Source organism: Colletotrichum karsti (assembly GCF_011947395.1).
Source record: "Colletotrichum karsti strain CkLH20 chromosome Unknown Scaffold39, whole genome shotgun sequence".
NCBI classification, from domain to species: Eukaryota; Fungi; Ascomycota; class Sordariomycetes; order Glomerellales; family Glomerellaceae; genus Colletotrichum; species Colletotrichum karsti.
The window spans coordinates 205552-228529 of record NW_024065939.1 but is presented as its reverse complement, the minus strand read 5'-3'; the positions used below and the strand labels follow the sequence as shown (position 1 = coordinate 228529).

The following is a 22978-nucleotide window of genomic DNA, read 5'->3' as shown; positions in this document are numbered from 1 at the left end:
CCATCTGTCTGGGGAAAATAGGTAATCAAAACAAGCATGGCTTCACCGGCGACTGACACGAGGCAGTCAACGCGATTCGGTGTACGTATGTGTGTGTGGCATAGGTATGAGCCACAAAGCGAGCGACCAAAGTCGTTTAGAACACACGCCTGAATTACTTTAGACCAGTCTGGACAGTAGAGGCGATGAATCCAGCCTGCCCAATACAAGAGATACTATTCCAAGCATCTTCATAGTAACCAAGCAATGCATCGGTCAATCTAGGTGTCACGATACAGCCAACACACCGCACTGCGCACTCTACGGTCTGAGATACGATCCTGAATCCGTCAGAACCAAAGTTGCGGCATTCCAGTCCCGGCGTCTGCCGCCTGGGAGATCGAGGTTAATTTGGACTTTCTTTCTTTTCTTCTTGGGAAGGAAGAGAAGAAAACAGACGGCCCGGCGGATAGACTTGTCTGATAATTCCCCAGGTCTCTCTCTCTCTCTCTCTCTTCACCGACTTGCACGAATGCCTAGCTAAAACAACAACAATTACTACTCCTGGTCGATTGCCTGGTTCGCAACTTTGCATCTGGCGCCGCTTGACTTCGTCCTCCACAGTCTTTTCTGCCGGTCTGGCCCCCTGCACTGCGTGCCTCCAGGGCTTCCACTTCCACAGCTTTCCCCCTCCACGTCCTTTCACCCACCTCGCTCACTACCACTGCTCCTACCGCTACCAACCGGCCTCTGCGACTGATCCCCTCCAGGCTGAGCTACCTACCACCTCACCTTCTAGGTTACGTTATCCAGGCCACGATACGCCCGAGACATTGCTCTCCGGGGCCACTGCTAGCAGTCCAGGTACCTCCTGGCCGTAACCAAACCCGTCCGTCACCTACGCACCTCAGTCCTGTCGACCGCCGCCGTGGTATGCCCCGCCATTTCGAGGCAACACAGACGACCCGCCCAAAATTTTGTCTTCACCACCCGCACCGCTTTCCTTCCTCTCAACTCCTATCCCGCCTGAACCTCGACATCACCCCGTCAATTCACCCAAGATGGACACCACGGCGATTCGAGGCCTCCTCGCGGCCAGTTTGGACCCCGATGCCGACACGAGAAGGAGGGCTGAGATTCAGCTCAAGCAGGTACGACATCTATTTATTTTTCTGCCACTACACACAACACACGCAGGCCAGGAAAGACGGAGACGGAGACGGAGACGTCGTCTTCCCCTTCGTCTCTCGACCCCCCTCCCCCACGAAATGGCCCCCCTACCGCTCCGAGCCGATCCGCACCGCATCGCACGCACGCACGCACGCATATCACACACATTCGACATGGACGCACACGCACGTCAGCTGTCTGTCGACCACCGTTGCTGCGAAGCGAAGCGAGGCCAACCCGGTGCCCGCTGCATTCACGCCGTGCCGGTGCCGATGCCGAGCGCTTCGGGGAGGGGGACCGGAGACGAGGCGCATGTCGCGACCCTATTATAGACCAGCTGGCTGACAATCTCCTCAACGATGTAGATCGAAGAGCACCCGGGGTTTATGGACGTTCTCCTCGAGGTCCTTCAGAACGAGCAGGATAACAGCGTAAGGCTATCAAGTACGTGGACCAGTCCCCTTCTTCGCGAGACTTTCCCTTTATCATCGTCTCGAATCCACCCCACAACGCACGCAAGCATACTAATCGCGCTCGCCGCCTTCTAGCCGTTATTTACATTAAGAACCGTGTGAACCGGGGATGGGAGAAGTCGGAGCACAGCCCGAACGAGACACAGATCGCCGAAGATGAGAAGGCGCGCTTCCGCGATCGCCTGCTGCCCATCATGGCCGCCTCCCAGGGGCTGGTCCGGCAGCAGCTGATCCCCGTCCTCCAGCGCATCCTGCACTTCGACTTCCCCGAGAAGTGGCCCAACTTCATGGACTACACCATGCAGCTCCTCAACACGAACGACGCCCCCTCGGTCCTGGCTGGCCTGCAATGCCTGCTTGCCATCTGCCGCGCCTACAGATTCAAGTCCTCGGACGGCGACAACAGAGTCCACTTCGACAAGATCATCGAGGCCAGCTTCCCCAGACTGCTGGCTATCTGCAATGAGCTGGTCGCTCAGGAGAGCGACGAGGCCGGTGAGATGCTTCACTTGGCCCTCAAGGCCTACAAGCACGCGACCTGGGTAAATACAGATGGCTCTACCCCTGCTTTTACACCGTTGGCTGACAGCAAACTAGCTCGAGCTTTCTGCCTTCCTGCGCGAGCAGCAGACCAACTTTGGCTGGTGCACCGTTTTCCTCCAGACCGTTTCCAAGACTATCCCGGCCAGCGCCATGGTCGACGACTCATACGAGCGTGAAAAGCACCACTGGTGGAAGGCCAAGAAGTGGGCATACTTCAACCTCAACCGCCTGTTCATTAGGTGAGATCAAAGCGACGGACGATTTAAGGAGGCTCTGCTAACATTGACTAGACACGGCAACACACAGTCTGTCGCCAACACCAAAGACGATGACGCCGTTCGCTTCGCCAAGGAGTTCTCCGCTACGATTGCCCCCGAGATTCTTAAGCATTATCTGGCCGAAATCGAGAAGTGGGTTGCGAAGACGGCATGGTTGAGCAGACCCTGCTTGTCATACACCCTCGTCTTCCTTGACGAGTCGGTGCGCCCCAAGGAGATGTGGAACCACCTGAAGCCCAACCTGCAGAACCTGGTGACACATTTCGTGTTCCCCGTTCTGTGCCTCTCCAAGGAGGATATCGAGAAGTTCGAGGACGAGCCCGATGAATACCTCCACAGGAAACTCAACTTTTACGAAGAGGCCTCGGCACCCGATGTGGCAGCTACCAACTTCCTCGTCGGCTTGACGAAAAACAGGAGAAAGCAGACTTTCGAGATCCTCAAGTTCGTCAATGCTGTCGTCAACGAGTATGAGCAGGCGCCTGAGGACAAGAAGAACCACATCGCCAAGGAGGGTGCTCTGAGGATGATCGGTACTTTGGCCCCCGTCATCCTGGGCAAGAAGAGCCCTATCGCCGACCAGGTCGAGTACTTCCTCGTCCGCTACGTTTTCCCCGACTTCACCAGTCGCCAGGGCTACCTCCGTGCCCGCGCTTGCGACACCATCGAGAAGTTCGAGCAGCTCAACTTCCAGGACCAGAACAACCTCCTTACCATTTACCGCCACATTCTCGACTGCATGGCCGATGTTGATCTTCCCGTCCGTGTTACCGCCGCCTTGGCTCTTCAGCCCCTTATTCGTCACGATATCATCCGCACCAGCATGCAGCAGAGCATTCCCACCATCATGCAGCAGCTGCTCAAGCTCGCCAACGAGGCCGACATCGACGCTCTCGCCAACGTCATGGAGGACTTCGTCGAGGTTTTCGCTACCGAGCTGACGCCTTTCGCCGTTGCTCTTAGCGAGCAGCTGAGAGACACCTACCTCCGCATTGTCCGTGAGGTTCTCGACAAGAACAAGGACAATGGTGACGATGAGTACGGCGACTACCTCGATGAGAAGAGCATTACTGCGCTTGGTGTTTTGCAGACCATCGGTACTCTTATTCTTACGTTGGAGAGCACTCCTGATGTGTTGCTGCACATTGAGGCTGTTCTCATGCCCGTCATCCAGGTTACTCTTGAGAACAAGCTGTACGACTTGTACAACGAGGTGTTTGAGATCATTGACAGCTGTACATTTGCCGCCAAGGGTATCTCCCCCACCATGTGGCAAGCATTTGAGCTCATCCACGCCACCTTCAAGGCTGGCGCAGAGCTCTACCTGGAAGACATGCTGCCTGCCCTCGACAACTTTGTTCAATATGGTGCTGGTCAGCTGGTGCAGAAGCCTGAGTACATTCAGGCTCTCTTCTCCATGATCGCTGATATGTTCAACGACAACAAGGTTGGCGGTGTCGATCGTATCTGCGCCTGCAAGTTGGCCGAAGCCATGATGCTGAACCTCCGCGGTCACATCGACAACTACGTATTGGAATTCATCAAGTTCGCCATGACCATTCTCAGCGCCCAGGATGTCAAGGTCAAGGCCTACAAGATTCACCTCATGGAGCTTGTTATCAACTCCATCCACTACAACCCCGTCCTTACTCTTCACATCCTCGAGACCCAAGGATGGACGAACAGATTCTTCAGCCTCTGGTTCGGCAACATGAACAACTTCACTAGAGTCCACGACAAGAAGCTTTGCATTGTCGCGATCTCTGCTCTGCTCGGCCTCAAGGCTGACCAGGTTCCCCAGAGCGTGTCTGTTGGATGGCCACGCTTGCTCCAGGGCATCACTGAGCTCTTCAAGACTCTGCCCGCTGCCATGAAGAACCGGGAGGAGGCTCTTCGTGACGACTACCACCTCGAGGCCGGCAACTACGACTACGGCGAGGAGGACGAGTGGGCTGAGGACGAGGCAAACTGGAACGTCGAGGATGAGCCTGAAGAGGAGGAGCCTACCGAGGCTCGTGATGAGAGTACAGCTTACCTTGAGTTCCTCAACGAAGAGGTCAGTTTCATTGCACGCTCGCCCATCGTCAACCCAACTAACCTTGATATAGGCCCAGAAGTTCAGCCGAGGTGTCGAGGATATCGAGTCCGAAGATGACTTGGGCGAGGACAGCGTCCTGCTGGAATCACCCCTTGACAAGGTCGACCCTTACCTGCTGTTCAGCGCTACCCTGATGAGTGAGTGACAACCATCCATCTAAAAGGAATAGGTCTAACAACCCAACAGAGATGGAGGAGGAGCAACCCCAGTTCTACCAGTCTTTGGCCTCTCACCTGTCCGCCGAGGACCAGGCCGCCCTCCAAGGCGTCATGCAGAAGGCTACCGAGAATGCCCAGGCCGCCCAGCTGGCCCTTGCTCAACAACAAGGTGCTGGCCCCGTTAACGGCGGTGCCAGCTAAAGCCTTACCCGAGACTTCATCGATGACCGAGCCGGGCCCCTCCACGACACGGGGTTATTTCGATCGAGAATGTCAGGTTCTCTGACCACCCCAGTTTGAACTCGTGAGAGGGAGACGCGAGATGATCCGAGTGAGCCGCTGCCGCCACGCACGCCGGTGGATATGGCACGCAAGCTGCCGAAAAGATGTTGTGGATGAGCGGTCACAGGAGAAAGATTGACGAGGCAAAGATTTACGATTACCCCCATCCCCTAAAGAGTACAAGAGGTCCAAAAGGAAAAAAGATCTTTAAGAGCATTAGAGCGTGCAAACGATGGCCGGAGGCCAGCTGGATATGAGAAGACGACGCTGCGGGGAGGCTTAGGTAGGTGCCCAAAGCACGGCTTTCCCCCCCTTCCTGTTTTTATGTCGTTGTCGGCAGGGAGGGGAGAGTCAGGGGAGGAAAATGAGTCTTGTTGCAGTCCGAGGTGGGCGCCAAATGAGCAAGTTTTCGATTGTCGTCTCATGGCCGTCGTTTATCGTCGGTAGGCATAGCATCGTGGGAGGCCCGCGTGTGGAGATGTTTATTGAAGCTCAGTTGTTGTCGAAGGTTCTAGGTAGTATCAAATTCCCCCAAACTTTTCAAGAACCAAAATCAGTTCACATATCCTTGGGTTCGGCGTCGGCGCTGTCTCGATATTGTGCTCGGGGGTTGACGTTTTTTGGCGAAGTGTTATGTGTGAGGGATAGATGTGTCTGCCACTCCCCCAGGTCAATTTGTGTCGGTTCTTTTTGTCTTCTTGGTTGGCGTGCGAGAAGCACCTGCTGCCATGTTTCCTCCGAGCTTCTTGGATGCTCGCTCATGCGTGGTCGGGTGGTCTTGGGACGGCTTCGCGAGGGGCCGCTTGCCTGTTCTCCCTTTGCTTCGACGTTGTGTGTTGAGAATTCTGACCGTTCTGGTGATGGTGGTTTGCCACGTGGTATGTTGGGTTTTGTTTCGTCTTGAATCCTAGGTTTCTTGTTTATGCCAGGTGGCGGTCGAGACGAGAGTGATAAAGATATTTCACAGGTCGTGTCCGTCTGTCGGCTGTTTCGAGATGTCTTCCCCATGTTCGTGCGTCGTCGTAGTTCTGATGGACAGCGCTGGCGCGGTGCGCATGTCAAAACACTGCTCTCGCCACAGGATGCCTCGTCCGCGCATCGCAAACAGACAAAAAGGAATGATATCAACGCCAAAAACATACAACACCAGGTATTCGCTGGTCGTCACCGACCCAACTACTAATCCGGCCCTCACTGGCTTATCTATGGGAGAGCGGACGGGATCCCGAGTTCTCCAGTGGGTATGGTCGTATGTGCTGGTTTGCAAAGGTGAAGATGGTTATAATGTTCTGTCTGGTGGTGGTGATGTGGAGGGCAGTGTGGTTGTCGTGAAATTTGTGGGAGTGGTTTGGCCGGATCTGTTAGGCTTTATTTACGCGGGCGAATGAGGTTGGGGGAAGCGGTTAACCTTGCCGTTGGTTCGTCGGAAGTAGGCCGGTTTAGGTCGAGGAATAATTGAGTTTGCTCTCTTTCATGGGGGCAGACTCTGAAAGTGAATAGTTGTAAGCGAGATACTGTTGTTGTAGTCAGAATAACTATGTGTATGGACTGTTGCCGTTGCTCCAAAGGCGCTCAAGCAGTTGACCCAAATCTGTGCTCGGGTCGGAATAACCATGTAATGGGTAGACTTGTTGTTTGCAGTTATTCAGAACGGCGTAACTGAGATAGTCTCATTCCAATAATTCAGGGCCCGGATTGCACACGATGACATGCACTTCCACGATGGTCAATCTTGGCCAAATCATCAGGGACCCCGTCATGCGAGAACGATGGCTCAGATGTGAACTGGAAACCAAGTTCAGAGAAAACTGCGCCAGAAAAGTCGAGCTTGACGTCGAGTTCTCCGTCGTCCAAGCCGCTTCGCGGAGCGCGCTCCGTGAGATTCAAGTAGATTATCGATAGCACAGCTACCGTGGTTTCGGGGACCTCGCAACTACCGAAGCCTCGGTCCGGACCAAGGATTTTCATTTAAATCAGGCTGTCGTTCGCTTCAGGCGGTAACGGGGTTTTGGGAATGCGCTCGCCGGGCTGTGCAGGTGCCGAATCTGGTATGTTGTTCGCGGTATCTCACTACGTTACCTAGCCCGCAGCCGCGGAAGCGGACTGCAGACCCCGGAATGCAGCGATATCTGGACTGGTCGAAACAGCGGATATTCCTTCAACGAACCTGGATGTCATCCTTGCGCCAGTCTTCATTCGTTCTGCAGCAATTCAGGCCCCATAGACGTTACTGAAAAGAGAAAAGACTGCCATGGCGCATATGCATGTTTGTGTCGTTGGTCGCTGCCAATCCCCCTGTCGAAGAAGAGGGGTTGCAGTTGGGATGTTTGGTCCATCACAAAAGAGACAACTTACCCCCAGATTCTGCTCGAAGCAATTGATCTCATAAAAGCACAACGTGAATCTGTTACAGTGACTTGGAGAGATTGTCAAAATGGCCGGGATCGACCATGAAGTGCGCATTGCAGCTGACGAGGTGAGTGTAAGCGTTTAGTATGCATTTCCACAAACTAATCTTTTTCAGACAGATGACAGTCGCTCAGAGGTCGAGGTAAGTCGAAAGCTGTTTTCCCGGGCACGGCCTTGGGTATTCCTTCCAGCGTGATTGTTTTCTTACGGATGAAACAAATATTTAGACTCTTCAGTCGTCAACCACCAGCGTGTCCAGCTCGCTCCTCGACTACCGCATCGAGAATGGAAGAACCTATCATAAATACAAAGATGGCAGTAAGAATTCATGCAATATAATTCATAGTCTGGGGTTGATCGATCTCAGAATACACCTGGCCGAACGATGACAGAGAGGCCGAGAGACTTGGTATGTAAATCCGTGGCGTGACTTTCTGCTCCGTGCTTACCGAAGTGCTAGATATGCAACATGAACTTTATGTCTACACGTTAGATGGCAGGCTGGGTCTGGCCCCCCCATGCGATGAAGACGCCAAAGTCGGACGTGTCCTCGATTTAGGTACGGGGACCGGCATCTGGGCTATTGACTTTGGAGACTTGCACCCAGAGTCTGAAGTGAGTCGAGTCGAGATATTCAATATACCAAAGTCATCGGTTTTTGACACAAGCTTCTGTATAGGTACTTGGCATGGATCTCTCACACACTCAGCCGGGCATGTAAGAAATAAATCCTTCTTGGCGAAGGGAATGTGCTGACATTCACTTGCGCTCAAGCACCGTCCCAAACGTCACATTCGAGATCGATGACCTTGAGGAGGAATGGACTTACTCACGGCCGTTCGATTATATCCATAGTCGCGCGATGACGTCGGCTGTGGCTGACTGGAAGGCACTAATCACCAAAGCGTTCGAGTAAGTATCGCCTGTGATGCTGTCCGCTCTTAAACAACGGGCGACTGACATCAGTTACAGCAACCTCAACCCGGGCGGCTGGCTTGAGCTCCAGGAAGGAGACGTCGGCCTCTTCTCCGATGATGACACTTTCCCAAAGGACTGCGCTTTCGCCAAGATGGCAGATCTGCTCAAGGAAGCTTGTGCGAAGCTGGGCCGTCCCTGGATCGACCTTCCCTCTCTCAAGGACATAATGATTGAGGTCGGCTTCGTCGATGTTAAGCTCAGTTTCTACAAATGGCCAATTAACGACTGGCCAAAGGCGGAGCACTACAAAAACATTGGCACATGGGCCTACGACAACGTCAGCAGCGCGCTGGAGGCCATGTGTATGGCGCCCTTCACTCGCGGGCTTGACTGGACGCGCGACGAGCTCAATATCTTCCTTATCGATGTGCGCAAGGACATGAAGAACAAGCAGTTCCATGCGTACTACCCGATGTGAGTTGATTTTGTGTTACTCACCATTCAACATGCTAATAGTTGATAGCTACATCATCACTGGGCGCAAGCCTGAGAAGAAGGACGAAAAGACTCCCGCGGCCTAATAATGAGGAGCTTTCCGTGTGTTGTTTCCTTGGTATCTAGTATCGTGCTGGGTCGAGTAGTTTCGTACGATCTGAGTCTTGATGTAGCAATACACCCCAGAATCCTCTGCAAGTTACAGAGCTAAACATCCAGCCAGCCCCATCAGATTGTCTTCCTTTGGAGAGACAATTTGTCGTTTTTGTTTCTCTTCTCAGCTGAAGTCAATGGCTCGGCCAAAGCACTCAGATCACACTCTATGCTCTTATTGCTAAGTTGGCATCAAAACGTCAGAGCCGATCCAGTCATCTAGTTGAGCTGCATCTTCAACACAACGCATCCCTCAACAGAAGAGTCATACTCAACACAACTCGTCTTATCAAAGTTGCTTCAACTAGTAAGTCATACTGGAGAGGGGAAGTCTTCGAGCCATGTCAGGTGCAAGAGTCACAAGGTACAGGGATTGCGGGGGAAGCTGCTAGTGCGGCGTCAGTGGTTGGCGCCGAGCCTGCGCCGCGGGTAGCGGCGGCCTCCGGTAGATGATTTAGCGGGAATCCGACCCCTGATCACTGGTGCATTCCGGTGACAGCTGCAGCAACAGCGACGTCGCGGGGCCTGGCCCGTGTAAGGTGGTGGGGTATCCACCTGTGGAATCTCATGTCAACATCACTTCATCAACTCTGACTACATTCCTTCTTTTCCTTCTTTTCAACCTCTTGGATCTGGCGGAAAAAACATCGAGAGTCTATATCATCATATACCTGAAGTATATTGAATATTTTTACGGTCATCGACTTACTGGCCGAACCTATATACCTAACCTAGAAGACACCTTTACCCCTCCTTCACCGACCCTCACCGTAATTCAAGATGACAACGAGATACAGAGTAGAGTGTAAGTAGGAGAAGGCTTCTGGATGAGCACATAGACTAACTATGTATTAGATGCTCTCAAAACTCACAGGAGAGATCAATTCATAGGTACGGCCACCCGTAACGCTCTACGTCAGCCCGTGCCGTGGCAAGTGCCCTAAGACCACGTCAGCTTCATCACCCCAAGTCTCTAGGGGGAGTTAAGGAATCATAAAGCCTTTAAGCGACCTCAATCCATTGAATTTTTGGATTGTATCTCTGCTCTACAAGTCCTCGTGTCTGCTTGTCACTACCCATAAGACGCAATGGCTGACACACCCCGCAGAATGGATCAAAGGCCTCCTCGCCGTACCCTTCGTCCTCTACTCCCAACCCACAGGAGTCTTCGACAGCAAAGGCATCAGCACATCACAGATGGCCGAAGAAGCTCACCGCCGCTATGCTGAGATTCTCCGCGATGTTGAGCACATGATTGACGACCACAGTAAAGCCGTATTCTTACCCCTCATGACTCGAGTTCCCACTAACGTAATGCCCAGTCGCTCGCCAAGATGAAGCAAATAACCTCCCCTCAAAACTAAAGATGTTGGTACCCAGCGCTGGCCCCTTCTTTACCCGCCTGCCTCTTGAAGCAGCCTTCAAACACATGGATGCCAAGCGCCTCATCTCGTTCCGCCGCTACGTTTCGCCCTCGTTCAACGATGTCCGTCTCATCCTCAACTCGGCCCAGGCCATGGCTGTCACAGCGGGTTCGCTACAGCTCGCCACCTTTGATGGAGATGTGACGCTCTACGACGACGGCGAGAGCTTGGAGCCCTCTAATCCAGTCATTCCCCGTCTCCTCGGTGAGTTTGGCACACTTGAGCAAACAAAAGGAACATCATTAACGTCAAATTCACCTAGACCTCCTCCACAAAGACATCAAAATCGGCATCGTGACAGCAGCGGGCTACACAACAGCAGACCGCTACTACGAGCGTCTCCACGGCCTCCTGGATGCCATCTCCGCCTCCAAAACCCTCACCCCGACCCAGAAGGAATCCATCGTCATCATGGGCGGCGAGGCAAACTACCTCTTCGAGTACGCGCCCGACTCCCCGCACCTCCTCGCGCGGGTCCCGCAGGAGCAGTGGCTGACGCCCGAGATGGCGGCCTGGTCCGACGCCGACATCTCGGCCCTCCTCGACGTCGCCGAGGCCGCCCTGCTCGACTGCGTCAAGACGCTCAACCTCCCGGCCACCCTCCTCCGCAAGGACCGCGCCGTCGGCATCATCCCCACCGACCCCACCATCCGCATCCCCCGCGAGTCCCTCGAGGAGACGGTCCTGGTCGTGCAGAAGATCCTCGAGCTCTCGGCCCTCGGCAGCCCCGCCCAGGCCGCCGGCCACTCCCCCGAGCGCCGCGTCCCCTTCTGCGCCTTCAACGGCGGCCGCGACGTCTTCGTCGACATCGGCGACAAGTCGTGGGGCGTCACCGTCTGCCAGCGCTGGTTCGCCGCCAAGGCCGGCCACCCGGACAGGCCCATCGCCGGCGAGAGCACCCTGCACATCGGCGACCAGTTCCTGAGCGCCGGCAGCAACGACTTCAAGGCGCGGTCCGTGGGTACGACGGCCTGGATCGCGTCGCCGGCCGAGACGACGGAGCTGCTTGATGATCTGCTCGAGCGGGTGTGAGGGCGCCGGGCAGAGTGTCGTTTTGGGGTTACCCTTGAGAGCCTCGTCGCAGAAGTGAGAGGGCCTCTCGGAGATGGTAGATGGCTATGCATCCCCTTGGTGTATGTTGGTGTCGGAGAAATTGCTTGGGAAAGAGATGGTTGAGGTCAGAACTGGATATGACATGGATCAATCTGAGTTTGGGAATAGGAGCGCACTTTTTGCATTAGAGATTCATCAAGCAGGGACGATGGGAGACTGCATATGCATCCATAGTAATTCATACAGCATTTGTTGGCATGGCCTTTCGTATGGATTGCAAGGAGGTCTGGTTTGACAGTCTCCACAGATCAAGATCGATCACATTCAAGGATAGAGCCCCAACGATGAGATGAGAAAGAGGATGTACACACTAATCAACAACAAAGATGCAATCGCTCACATATTAATGAGTAAGAGCCAGTTTGTAAGGTAACAAAAGGCAGCCAGTAAAAGACTGCATGTGCAATGTCAATTCTGCTAGAACAAATTCCTACATTGCTCCTCTTGTCCCCAGTTCCTCCTCAACAGGCGTGAAAAAGCTGCCTGTCTCATTCTGAAGCTGTGGTAACCCATACTGGCCACGTGAGCTGGTCCTTTCTCTGGGATCTCTCTTTGCTCACTCCATTGTACCTTCCAACCCAAACTCAGGCGAACACGCCTCTATGGATACCATATCCATGTGAAAAAACCAAACCAATTCGTGTGAAGGAATTCAAAGTCCTCCAGGGGTATTGTGCATTTTGTGTAGAAACCGTTGTAACCCATCCCTGAACATAGAAAAGAAACGAGGTGATGTTGCTCTAGGAACACTGTTGATTCCGTTTGGCCACCTCTGTCTATTGGCGCGGAGTTAGAGATGAAACACCGTCCGTTGTGGGTTGACATATGAAAAGTTGTAGCGGCTGGTCTATCCTGTGAAGATCCATTGCCTGGTGGATGATTGATGACTTTGTGCAGAAAGACGAATCCGTATGTGCAGGGGGATCTGAAATTATGGAAATTCTATCCAGGTGTTTCGTCTGTATGGAGGCTTGCTCCGGTTGAAGAGAAAGTGGGTTTCAAGTGATGGTATCACTTAGAACAGAACGCCTAACGGGGCGCCGAAATTCGTGCTCTTCTTAAGCTTCAGAGGTATATCGACCTCCTCTACCTTTGACCGAGACTCGTCACCAATGTCGGTGGAGGAGCCGATGTCGCTGGTGGCGTCCGTGTCAACCTTGTGGGCCGTGAGATTATTCTCGTTTTGCTCCGACGGGCCGGCGAGGAGATCCTCCGTTGAGTCTCTGAGGCAAGTCGGAACAGCGTCCTCTCCACGACTGACATCCTCGAGCTTTTCGGATAGACGCTGAAAGAAGATTTCGTCATGAGCGGGGATGTTGCGGATCATCAAAGGGCCCTTGAGGGCGATATCGTCCATTGCGTCCATAGGCTCGGGCTCGTCGAAGCCGTCACCAACGTCATCGTGGACATCGGACGACTCTCCTCTCGCCCTGACGTCACAGAGGGTTGCTGGGTTGGAACTCATATCCGTGGGGGCCAAAGTCGGTGTAGAACCGCCAGTGCCATCGGCAGCAGTCGGGACTTCGGTGCCTGGTGCGGTTCCCAAGTGAGATAGTGAGTGGCTGGGAGTATGGCCAGCATGCATGACAAGCCTGTCGATCTCGGGCGCTGCAAGAACCTGAATGGTCTGCTCCTTGGTCGGGCTGCGTTTCGTCTTGCCGGGCTCTCCAGGCGGTGACACGTTCCTCGATGATGTCTTGGAGTTGTCGGGTGTGTTTCCAGAATCTGTGAAAGTGCTCTTCTCAATGGCCGGGGCCTTGAGCGGCACGCCCTCAAGCTCAGGGTTGATGATCTGAATGTCGACGATGGGAACCGGCACCTCGTCCTTGGGTGAACCGAGGAAGTCGACGGCGTCGTTTGTTGTAGGCTGCATATTGGGGTTGAGTGGGATGAATGGCGAGAACTCTGGTTGCTTGGAGGGGGAAATTCTGGAACTGCCGGGACTAATAAACTGAGATCGGATCTGGGATGGCGAAACGGAGGCTGAGGCAGAGCCATTAGTCGGCCTCCGCTCTCCAATTCCGCAGTTGGAGAGGCCGAACCGCGCGTCATTGGGGTGCGAGGAGATTCCTTGAAAGGAAAGTTGGGTGGACCCATCGGCCCCACCACCAACTCTTGTTCCTGTTCCTGTTCCTGTTCCTGAGAGTGCAACAGTGACGCCGGCGATTTTGCCCGCCTTCTCTAGCTCGTGGCGTTGCAGCGCTCCTTGCAGCCGCATCTTGTCGCCTTCGATCGTCGTGATTTGCTCCTTCAGCAAGCGAATTTGGTCCAGCAAGTCGCTCTTCTCTGCATCCCACTCGATGCGCTCTTCCTCCATGAGGGCGCGCTCCTCCTTGTAGACCTCTTCGACGCGCTCGCGATTTGCTTCCATGTACTTGCGTTCTGCCTCCCAAGCCTCTCGTATCCGCGCATTTTGCTGGGCCAGTCTCCGAATGATCTGTGCTGACGCCGGGGCCGCGGCTGCATCGGCCGAGACAGACCGTGGGTGAGGCATGCCGTTGGAGGATATCCTTCCAACGGCCGGATTGAGGCCGACGAGTTGGTCGAGATTGGTGGGCGTGGGCGAAAAGGTCATCGTCCTCGGTTCGTAGGGATTCGCGCCGTTGACGCCGTTTGCACAGTTGCGACCGTTGGTGATGGGCGAGAGGAAGCCTTGGGGATAACGCGCTGCGTCAGAAGACTGGGGAGAGTAGAAAGAAGTGGCGGCGACATTCGATGTCGATCTCGCGTCGTCGAAGTAACCAGTCGAGGTCGCCATTCGATTGAGTGAAAGTGGTGAAATGACGGCTGATAGGGGCATATTGGGGTCGTGATCGGTGAAGCCCGAGGGCAGGAACGAGTCGGATGCCAACATGATTATAGATTGTTGGGGATGGGCAGGCAATATTGCGCCCTAGAAAGCAGCATCGAAGGTGGTGGTGGTGGTGATTTGGATGTCTTGCCAGGGCAAGTGCAGCGCGGTCGCAGTACCTTGCGATACGTCACTGTTGGGCTTATTAGCGCTGTTGCTTTTTCCGAGCGGTCCCGTCTACCGTCTCCCGTCGCCTCTTTGTGCCCTGCTTTTATTCGCTTCGTCCTTTGACCCGGTGCCTTTAATTCCCAGGGACCTGGATGCCCCGCGAAACGCATGCCAGAGGATGGATAAACCTACCAAATTGTGTCCGTACAGGGTGAGATATGTCTGATTGTTCTGCCCTTGGAGAGTCTTGGTGGCGGAGGGTCGTCCGGTGCTCGAGTGAATCAGGGACAGTCTCCACTGTTGTTATCGCATGTGCTGAGTGCTGAGGTGATTTGTGTCGAGGGAGAAGCCTTGGTTGGTTCAGTCGCGATCCAGATCACGACGCGGTCGACGGAATGAAGACGTGGTGTAATACGTTGAGAGTCGCGAAGGAGGAAAGAAACAGTAACGCAGGGCGGCGATGGGGGGTTATTGTGGAAATAATGAGTGGTGAGTTGTTGCGGTTCAATACCTCGGAGAAGAGAGAGAGAGGTGACTAGGGTGACGAAGATCCTTGGTGAGTGGTACTTTGAGGGTCAGCCGGACAGAGGTGAATTTCCCGGTACGTCGATTGGGCTGGGGAGGTCTCCGTAACAACCCTGTACCTCACCTAAGGTAGGTCGACCAAGAAGCGGGCTCACGGGTGGATGTCCTCTGGCACCGTACCGCAAGTTGCCGTAGCGTATTATTCGTGAGTAGAAAGTATCGCAATTGTTGGCTGAGGTTGGGTTGGGCTGGACCGACTACTTCCTTGGGCTGAACGGGAGGGAGAACTCAGGCGCGCATCAGCACCTGGGCAATTACTTCGGTAGGGCGGCGGTTGTGGTGGGTATCTCCACTGGACGTCTCATGCGGGAGCGCCTCTTCTTTTTTTCTTTTTTTCTTTAACCTTGGTGGTCGTCTCGGGCGGTCTCTGTCGTTCTCGTGACACGCGATCAGCCGGATCCAGGGTATTTGGGGGCGCCTGCAGGAGAAGTCGCGGCGAGGGATGTGCAACCCGTCGCCAAACGGAACGGTTTGCCTCTTAGCCGAATGTCCCTGTTGATGCGACCTGCGCCTGTTCCTTTCGCAGCTGGACCCTGAAGCTGAATGCCACCCGATGCGGGATAAGAGTTGCTGCTGGGTTTGTCCGCCGGGACAAAAGGTGCGGTAGATGACAGCTCAGGGTGCAGGAGAGGAGACCAATTGACGAGCAATCTGGAGAAACAAGCGACTTGGGGAAGGCGCGCCAAAGTCGCTGAGGTGGTGTGGGTTAACGGTGGTTATTGGTGGTAATATCTTCCATTAGCCTAGAAGGGCATGTAATTTCGACCATCCGGTAGGACGGGATGATGGCAAATGGAAAAGAGCGGATGGAAGAGTTGGAGAAGATGGAGAAGACAAGGCAAGACAAGACAGGCCAGGGTCTAAGAAGGGAAGGACGGGAAGAGAAAGCGGGAAGCTGGAGGCTGACGATGGCACCGTAGTAAAGCACAGCACAGTCCACACTTCCGTTCATCCACCGCAAACACCGAAGACTAGTAGATGCGCCTCGCTGATTTCGCAAACCTTTGGCCATCATCACATGGGCCTCAAAAAAGAAGACAGAGAAGCAGACTCTATCTGATTCTTTGGGTTCTAGGAGAGCGCAAGCGTGGAGAACTTGCATGACCGGCGTAATGCAAATCACATTTCCCTGAGTCTCGTACTTTCACTTTCCCCCTCTCTCGCTACTCCTACTATTAGCTTAGCCTTTTCCCATACGTGAGCTCCGATTAATTGTCCATCCACGGTAGGAATACACGTGTACAGACGTGGGTAGCACCCTTGCCAATCTCAGGGTCTTCCAAACACCCTTGTCAAGGTACCCGTACCTACTTTGCGCACAAACTCTCCTTCGCCGGCGTCTGGAAGGGACGGGAAGTGAGGACGACAGCGAGAGTGTGTGCCTGAGCTCCTTGATTGCGCATGCCATGCTTGCCTTGCCAGCAAACAAGCCCAGGCCCGTTTCATCTTTTAACCTCAAGTTGCTCAAAAAGCACATGTTCTGTATGTACCAAGGCTGGGAGCTTGGCCGGCTCCAGTATCTCTTGGGATGTAGAAACTGTCCGGGTTTGGGATCCACGTCGGAGCAGTCCATCTCATTCCCAGATCGTCCTGACTGTGTGCTTGTCAAGCAACTCTGGGGGGCGATGACCGGTGGCAGTCTTTGGTCGTGCGGGAGCTGTCTTCGGTCGGCTCGCGAAGCTGCCTCGCCTGCCCTCCTGCTGGTGAGGCTTTCTGAGTTCAGGCATCTGCCTTACAAAGACCACGGACTCGTACACGTTGTCGTCGTCGTCGTCCAAAGGCTGCATGGGATGCAGGGGGCTTGCTCAGCAGGGTGCATTGGATCGAGCTGTTGTTTGAGTTCCAATCGGGAGGGGACGGCTTCGGGCCGTGAGGTTTGACTGATGATTCAACTGACTCTTGTCTGCCCTTTGTGACGGATGTCCATGTCCTTGTCCTTGACCGTGTCCACGTTGCTTCAGATCAAGGTACAAAGAAGTTGGTAGAAAACGGGCGCAGAAACGCTACATATCCTTTGACACGTGAAGAAGGCCCTGGCGAGTCGGAGCCAGTCAGTCGATACCTTACTGCGGAACGGCGAAATACAGCGAATACGTACCGTACCACTCGCTGTTTTTCTGGAGTGACAAGACTTCGAACCCAAGTTGCCCTGGGCTGTCTGTTAAACTATGTCTGAGTAATAAGTTGGTGATTGCTGCCGATGTACTTGACTTCCCCGCATCGGTAACATGATATCTCAAGTACCGCAATACGTATCGGCGAGCTGGCCTATCAGACGGTTGCCCTGTCTGACGGAGCACCGTTCCTAGAACGCGGAGTCCCGTCCGTTGCGTTCCTGCTGCTCTTTTCCTCTGCTGGAGCCGTCGAGACGTTAGTCCGGGGGCGATGAGTACTACGATACCTTACCGACCCGTCTTTTTGGACAGGATGCCATTGGATCGCTTCCTATTGGATCGGCCTTTATTGGTTTGGCCCTGAGATCCAGAGGGCAAAAGTGACATGCCAACTTGTACTTCGCCGCTGTGCCCCTTTCCACGTCGTCAGTACCAGCCTGTCAGCTGGCGATCTTGTAAGAGACAAGAAAACCATCCCTCAAAACTGCGGCACTGGTTACGGACCATTTTGCAGCCAAGCTGCGGTGCGGTGCCCATCGCACCATTCAGTCATCATTCTAGTACAACGTCTGGGCTCTGGCTCTGGCCCTCACTGACACTGATCTCCTCAGGGCTTTGGCGTCTTTGCCCTGTGCTGACTCCAGCTCGCCAACTCCTCCGTGGCTAATCCCAACACAGCCGTGAGCTAGACAATTATTAGGGATCCCAGGCGATGCTAACCAATACCATCCAAGCCGGCCTCTCTGCTCCATCTATCCGACCAGAGGGACGAGAGCCATGTCTACTTCGTACGTTACAGCGCTGGCCGGTGGCTCTGGTTTCAACTCACTGCTCGCCCTAAAGTATCGACATCCATGCCCTTGACTAACACCAAAGACCGGCCCAGATAAGAGCCCGGACGCAACATCTGGACCTGGGGATGCTAGACTAACCTGCCGCAAGGCGACCAAACCGAGCAACAACTGGTCAGGGCACACAAAGATTCGCATTGCTGAGCTGGCACTGCAGTTGGAATGGCTCAATGAAAGAGTCACGGATTGTCGACAATACCAACAAATCACTGAAACGCAACCAGCCAAAGACACACATGCTTGCAGCGGGAGCGGGAATGGCAACGGGAGAGGCACACCCTCCTCCTCCTCCTCTTGCCCGTTGTTCTGGGCGGATAAGCCGTCAACGGGTGCTTCTCAACAGTAACAGTTTTACAACGCGGCGTTTCGTCCCCAAACGAGAATCCAAAATAACCCACAAACCGCTAAATACAAACTCCGACGGACGGCGGACGGCTGCAGCTACTGGAATCGGTGACACCCAACCGCCACGTCGGCCAGCATCAGCGTCGCCCGCGTGCCTGAATCATCTCACGCCAACGGCTTCCACCGTCGTCTGTGTCGCCGGATTGGGACTCGATATCACAAGGAAACCACAAGCACGCCCGTCTGTCGCTGTCAGATGCCAGTCGTGGCACCAACTGCTTGTTCCTGAGACGGTTGGGGGCGGTGTACGCGGTAGGTAGCCATCGGAGCTTGTTCTCGGTCAGGTTCCTGGGCCATCCATCGACCGACCAATCGAAACTCGTTTCGGGATGTTTTTTCCTCGCTCAATCGATCGGTCCTTCTCCGAATGACACAGTCCATCCGGTTCATGCCTACCTAACTTCACAATCCGCTATATCGACCCTCTTGTGGCCAAGCTGCCATCAGGGCGGTTCGAGATGCCGCGATGCTTCGTGAAGAAAAGAAGTCTCCGTTTACGAGCAGCGTCCTGGCATTAGCGCCGCCTAGGGTTCAGTGATGCCATCACCTGCTCCGAGCCACAATTCGTCAAGCGGTCGAAGCGACATCTGGTTTAAACCTTCGTCACAGGTCAATCGCAAAGTCGCCGCTTCTCCAAGACCTTGTCCACCAGCCACCATGATTCAAACATCAAGTGGCGGATGCAACAAATGGTTGTCGAAGATGGCGGAGCCTCATCCACCGACCAGCAGAATCGTGCCTCCAACTCACCAAAGTTGCCTCACCGGCCTCTGACTCGTTGGTCCCACTTTTCGTCACCGACGCCTCCGGGCGTCAATCCCGAGCTCTGGCCCGAGCCGTCGCCGGACTTGGATGTATTTTCGGCACCCAGAACACTACGGCAACCACGGCAATCTGTCGGCCCTTTTCCGCATCCCGTTGGCCATCGTGTCCACACATATTTGCTAGGGAAAAAAAAGATCTGTTCCGCAATTTGTGGTCCTTCTAGAGTCGACCTGGAACAAAATTCCGCGGCGCTGCGAACCAACCAGAGATCAACTGCATGCGTCCACATCCACATCCTTCACACCACGCATACCTCGCGAGTTACAGCCAACATTCGATGCCTTATCAGCTCGGTCATAGCCCGGGAAATGTTTTGCCAGTGTCGTTGAGATGGCTGGTCCAGTGTTGATACCACAAGTACTCGGCTCCTCGATGCGCCCATGCCTGAAGCGCGCGTGGTTGAAACTCGGTAAACAAGTCGGCGGCGGTGAGCTGGTAGAGCTCGAGACTCGTCAACATGGGCACAGCAAATCCGGCAGTTCGTTCAGGCTCACGCGCCGTCAGTCTTTGGGTGCCTACCTACCTTCACCCAGCCCGGCCTGCAGATGGCCCTGTCTTTCTCGCAAAACAAGTTCACGATAATTGAAGCGCGTAAAAAAAAAAAACCGCACCGCATCCTGGAGCAATAGGCAAGCACGACGCCCATTTCAGGAGCAACGGTCCGGCCAGCCACTCGGCCAACGCATGATTTGATGCTCACCTCTGCCCATTCGTGCCCGCTGACCGCGCCAAGAGTTTGCGCGTCTCCTTCACCGACTCGACTCGGCTTGAACCCCCAACCCCCCAGCTCGCATTCCCAGACCTGCATCGTGACCCACTTCGCCAGCTCACTTGCCTCTCTCGCCTCTGCAGCTGTGCCTAACAGCCTTCAGTGGTTACGCGCGGGCGCGATTGCACAAGAACGGGAAGTCGTTTTTGGTGACTCATTTCAAGGGACAGCACTGAGGTCATTGGCATTTCCTACGAGGCACGGCGAGCAAATGGTGCAGTTCCTGGAGCATTGGCTCCTCTCTTACGCTCACCGAGTCGACTCACCGCTAGCCGAGATATTCTTCTGAATGGCGCTCTAGACGTGAGAGGCGTTGTATGAGTGTTTGAATCGGCGAGGAGAGAGAACTCTCCGTAAACGCATGTTCATCCTAAGTGGTCCATCCTGATCGGACGGTTGGAGACCAACTCTACGCATACTCAGGATGTTGTTTTTACCATAGTGCTGGTTTCCATAGGTCACCATTGAGACGGAATATCAGTGGTCGTGGTTAAGGACTGACAACACGTTGATTCAATCATCCTTATCCTCGCCTTAACGGCTGAGTACCTTGAATTTAACTCCGCTCTACGGACGCTCTGTGGAGAAGTGAAGCCGCGAGCTGGTGAAAATATCCTTACCTTGAGCTGGAACTGAGATCGGAAATCAGACGTAAAATTGAAGTCGCCGTCGCGATGATTCGGTGCCACTTCCCTCGAGCTTGACGACGGCGAGAATATGCGCTGCATTGGGCATGACGACTACCAGCTCATTAATAGCAGGTCATCAGCAGTTATGAGATTTTTCCTATCTAGCCCAATTATAAGGTTCGGCATTGGATCCTAGGCGGTATCGCCAGTGTCAAGATCGTTGCTACTTTGACTTACAACATGCGGCCAGCTAGATCCATTCGGGCTCTTGCAGGGTATATGTGTATTGCTTTGAAGAGCTGATAGAAGATTCTCTACGCATCATGAGCTGATATTTAATATCTCCGACTTGACAGTCCCCATTGAGAGCATCGATGTTTGTCTGCCGCATGTACATAGAGGCTTCGTGCGAAAGATGGTAAAGTAACTAACTTACGTTGCTGAAGCCTTGGAAGACTTCCCTCATTAATTAGCCTACGTCGCAAAAGTATCTATTAGTGGGAGGTAAGAATGGAATCGAGACCGCCGTAATCATCACAATTCAGTCATGTTCTCGAAACGAGTAATCACTTTCACGACTCTTGCCCGCCTCCCTCAACACTATCAAATCATCTCCTGCCACTTTTCACTAGCTACCTGGTACGCTCATGACTGTTTCTGACCCAAAAAGTGAAGCCGCAACGTCTCATCTTGTCAAAACAGCAACATACAGCCCGAAAGCAAAAGAAACTGCGCCGAGGGGGAATCGAACCCCCGGCTCCCCGACGCTGCTTGATGGCAACGGAGAATTTTACCACTAAACCATCGGCGCTGGTTGACGATCTCGTCAAAGACCGGGATTGTTGAGGGGCGGGGAGTGGATGCGGGTTCATACGGGGAGGTGATTCGAGCGGGTCCGCGGAGGGCGATGTAACTGAGATCTTGGACCTCAGAGGAGCTCAATGGCACTCTTCGTGGCACATGCGAGGGAAGATGCTGTATTCCTGGCGAGGTGTTCTGTGTAGAACTCCGGTGTTGGGTTCTGAGGCGAGGTAAACATCGTGTTGGTTGTTTAGTTGAGAATTATGGAGAGGCGTCAGCTCGGACGGGGGAAGGAATTGCGGTTCCTGGGCAAGAAAGAAGAAAGTAACGATGGCAAGTTTCGTTTCTGTTCCAGAGTTCAGCGTTGTGGCTTGAAAGGGTCTCATCCAAATATAGAATTGTGACTACGAAGGTAGAAGGTCAGAAAACTGTCGTCGAGATCAGACATTCGACCGTGTTTTCCTGCCGGCGAAGTCAATGAGACTTCCATATCTGGAAATGTGATACCGAAGCCGAATATGAACTTGATTCTCACAAGTAGGTGATCTGAAGCGGAGGACATGGAAGACTCAGCACACGTCTACGGACTCGGTGCGAGGCTATCATCATTAAAGTTAGCTATGCTTTGACGGAGGAACGCAACCAGCTTCGGACGCAGAAAGTACTTAACTCCCATGGCTTGTTGGAATTGACACCACTGTGTAGGACCCTGGAGTGCTCGGGGCATGAATACTTCCAGGTTTGGAGTTGGCTATTATCAGACGTGACAGTGATGACCAGCCAATATGCCAGCAAGGAGCACCGCGCTTAGAGATGGGTTTAGACATTATATTGTTTTTGAGGCACAGTGACGAGGGCATTCATGGCGATGGCAAGTAGACTATGCTACGGGCAGTAAGCGGCTCGTTTTGAGGTATCTACAACAGGGCCTCCTTGAATGTATTTGAGTCAACTTGGGGTCATAAGAAGTTCGAAGTTCTGGCAAAAATGTCAACAGCTTTGGTTCTCTCGTTCACTTCATTTTGGCATATGCCTCAGATTGAATGGAGCTCTTTCGTATACGTTCCGGAACTTGACAATATTATGGATGCTGCTGAATTGCACCTGTCACCCGAAAAAGCTTGATAGAAGACGAAATAAGGCAAGCAAAAGTTACCTAGTTACAGAGTCAGTTGCTTCCCAGTTGCTTCCTGATTACATACCATGGCTTTCCAGAATCTGCTCGAGAGGTACCACACAAAGAACTTGAGATTTCCCATCCTCTCATGTAATTATCCCAACACAAGTCATTCCTGCTTTCAACCTTCATTTAGCTAGTGAAGATGTCTTTACACCGGTATCAAAGGTTTATGCTTTCTTTTCAACTCAAACAAAGCCAGCTTTTATGAGAATTAAATAACATTTACCTACTCTCGAAAGCATGCATGAACTAAGATGACAGAAAAGAGCACACATACGTATGCACTTAACTCTTCCTCAAAACCAATGCATTGAAAGTATAAGTAATTCTACTTAACTAACTATGGCTATGTCATATAAGTCTATTA

General features: G+C 53.5%; 4 protein-coding genes across 4 annotated transcripts; 3 read left to right on the top strand and 1 right to left on the bottom strand.

The window, feature by feature from the left end:
• Positions 1-1040: 1040 nt before the first annotated feature.
• CkaCkLH20_10297 (nonsense-mediated mrna decay protein) lies at positions 1041-4900 on the top strand (the record flags this gene model as incomplete). The annotated part of the gene is made up of 8 exons (XM_038893011.1): positions 1041-1130; positions 1177-1389; positions 1515-1593; positions 1698-2164; positions 2220-2404; positions 2456-4499; positions 4552-4678; positions 4728-4900. 8 exons carry the CDS (start codon positions 1041-1043, stop codon positions 4898-4900), a joined length of 3378 nt encoding a protein of 1125 aa, XP_038741666.1.
• Positions 4901-7415: 2515 nt separating this feature from the next.
• Positions 7416-8889, top strand: CkaCkLH20_10296 (methyltransferase domain-containing protein; the record flags this gene model as incomplete). The annotated part of the gene is made up of 9 exons (XM_038893010.1): positions 7416-7457; positions 7506-7532; positions 7627-7708; positions 7758-7799; positions 7851-8005; positions 8070-8107; positions 8165-8302; positions 8363-8782; positions 8832-8889. 9 exons carry the CDS (start codon positions 7416-7418, stop codon positions 8887-8889), a joined length of 1002 nt encoding a protein of 333 aa, XP_038741665.1.
• A 1264-nt stretch (positions 8890-10153) lies between these two features.
• Positions 10154-11412, top strand: CkaCkLH20_10295 (uncharacterized protein; the record flags this gene model as incomplete). The annotated part of the gene is made up of 3 exons (XM_038893009.1): positions 10154-10223; positions 10279-10584; positions 10643-11412. The coding sequence occupies 3 exons, from the start codon at positions 10154-10156 to the stop codon at positions 11410-11412; spliced, it is 1146 nt and encodes a 381-aa protein (XP_038741664.1).
• A 1096-nt stretch (positions 11413-12508) lies between these two features.
• On the bottom strand, positions 12509-14347 carry CkaCkLH20_10294 (uncharacterized protein; the record flags this gene model as incomplete). The annotated part of the gene is made up of 1 exon (XM_038893008.1): positions 12509-14347. One exon carries the CDS (start codon positions 14345-14347, stop codon positions 12509-12511), a length of 1839 nt encoding a protein of 612 aa, XP_038741663.1.
• Between the last annotated feature and the right edge of the window lie 8631 nt (positions 14348-22978).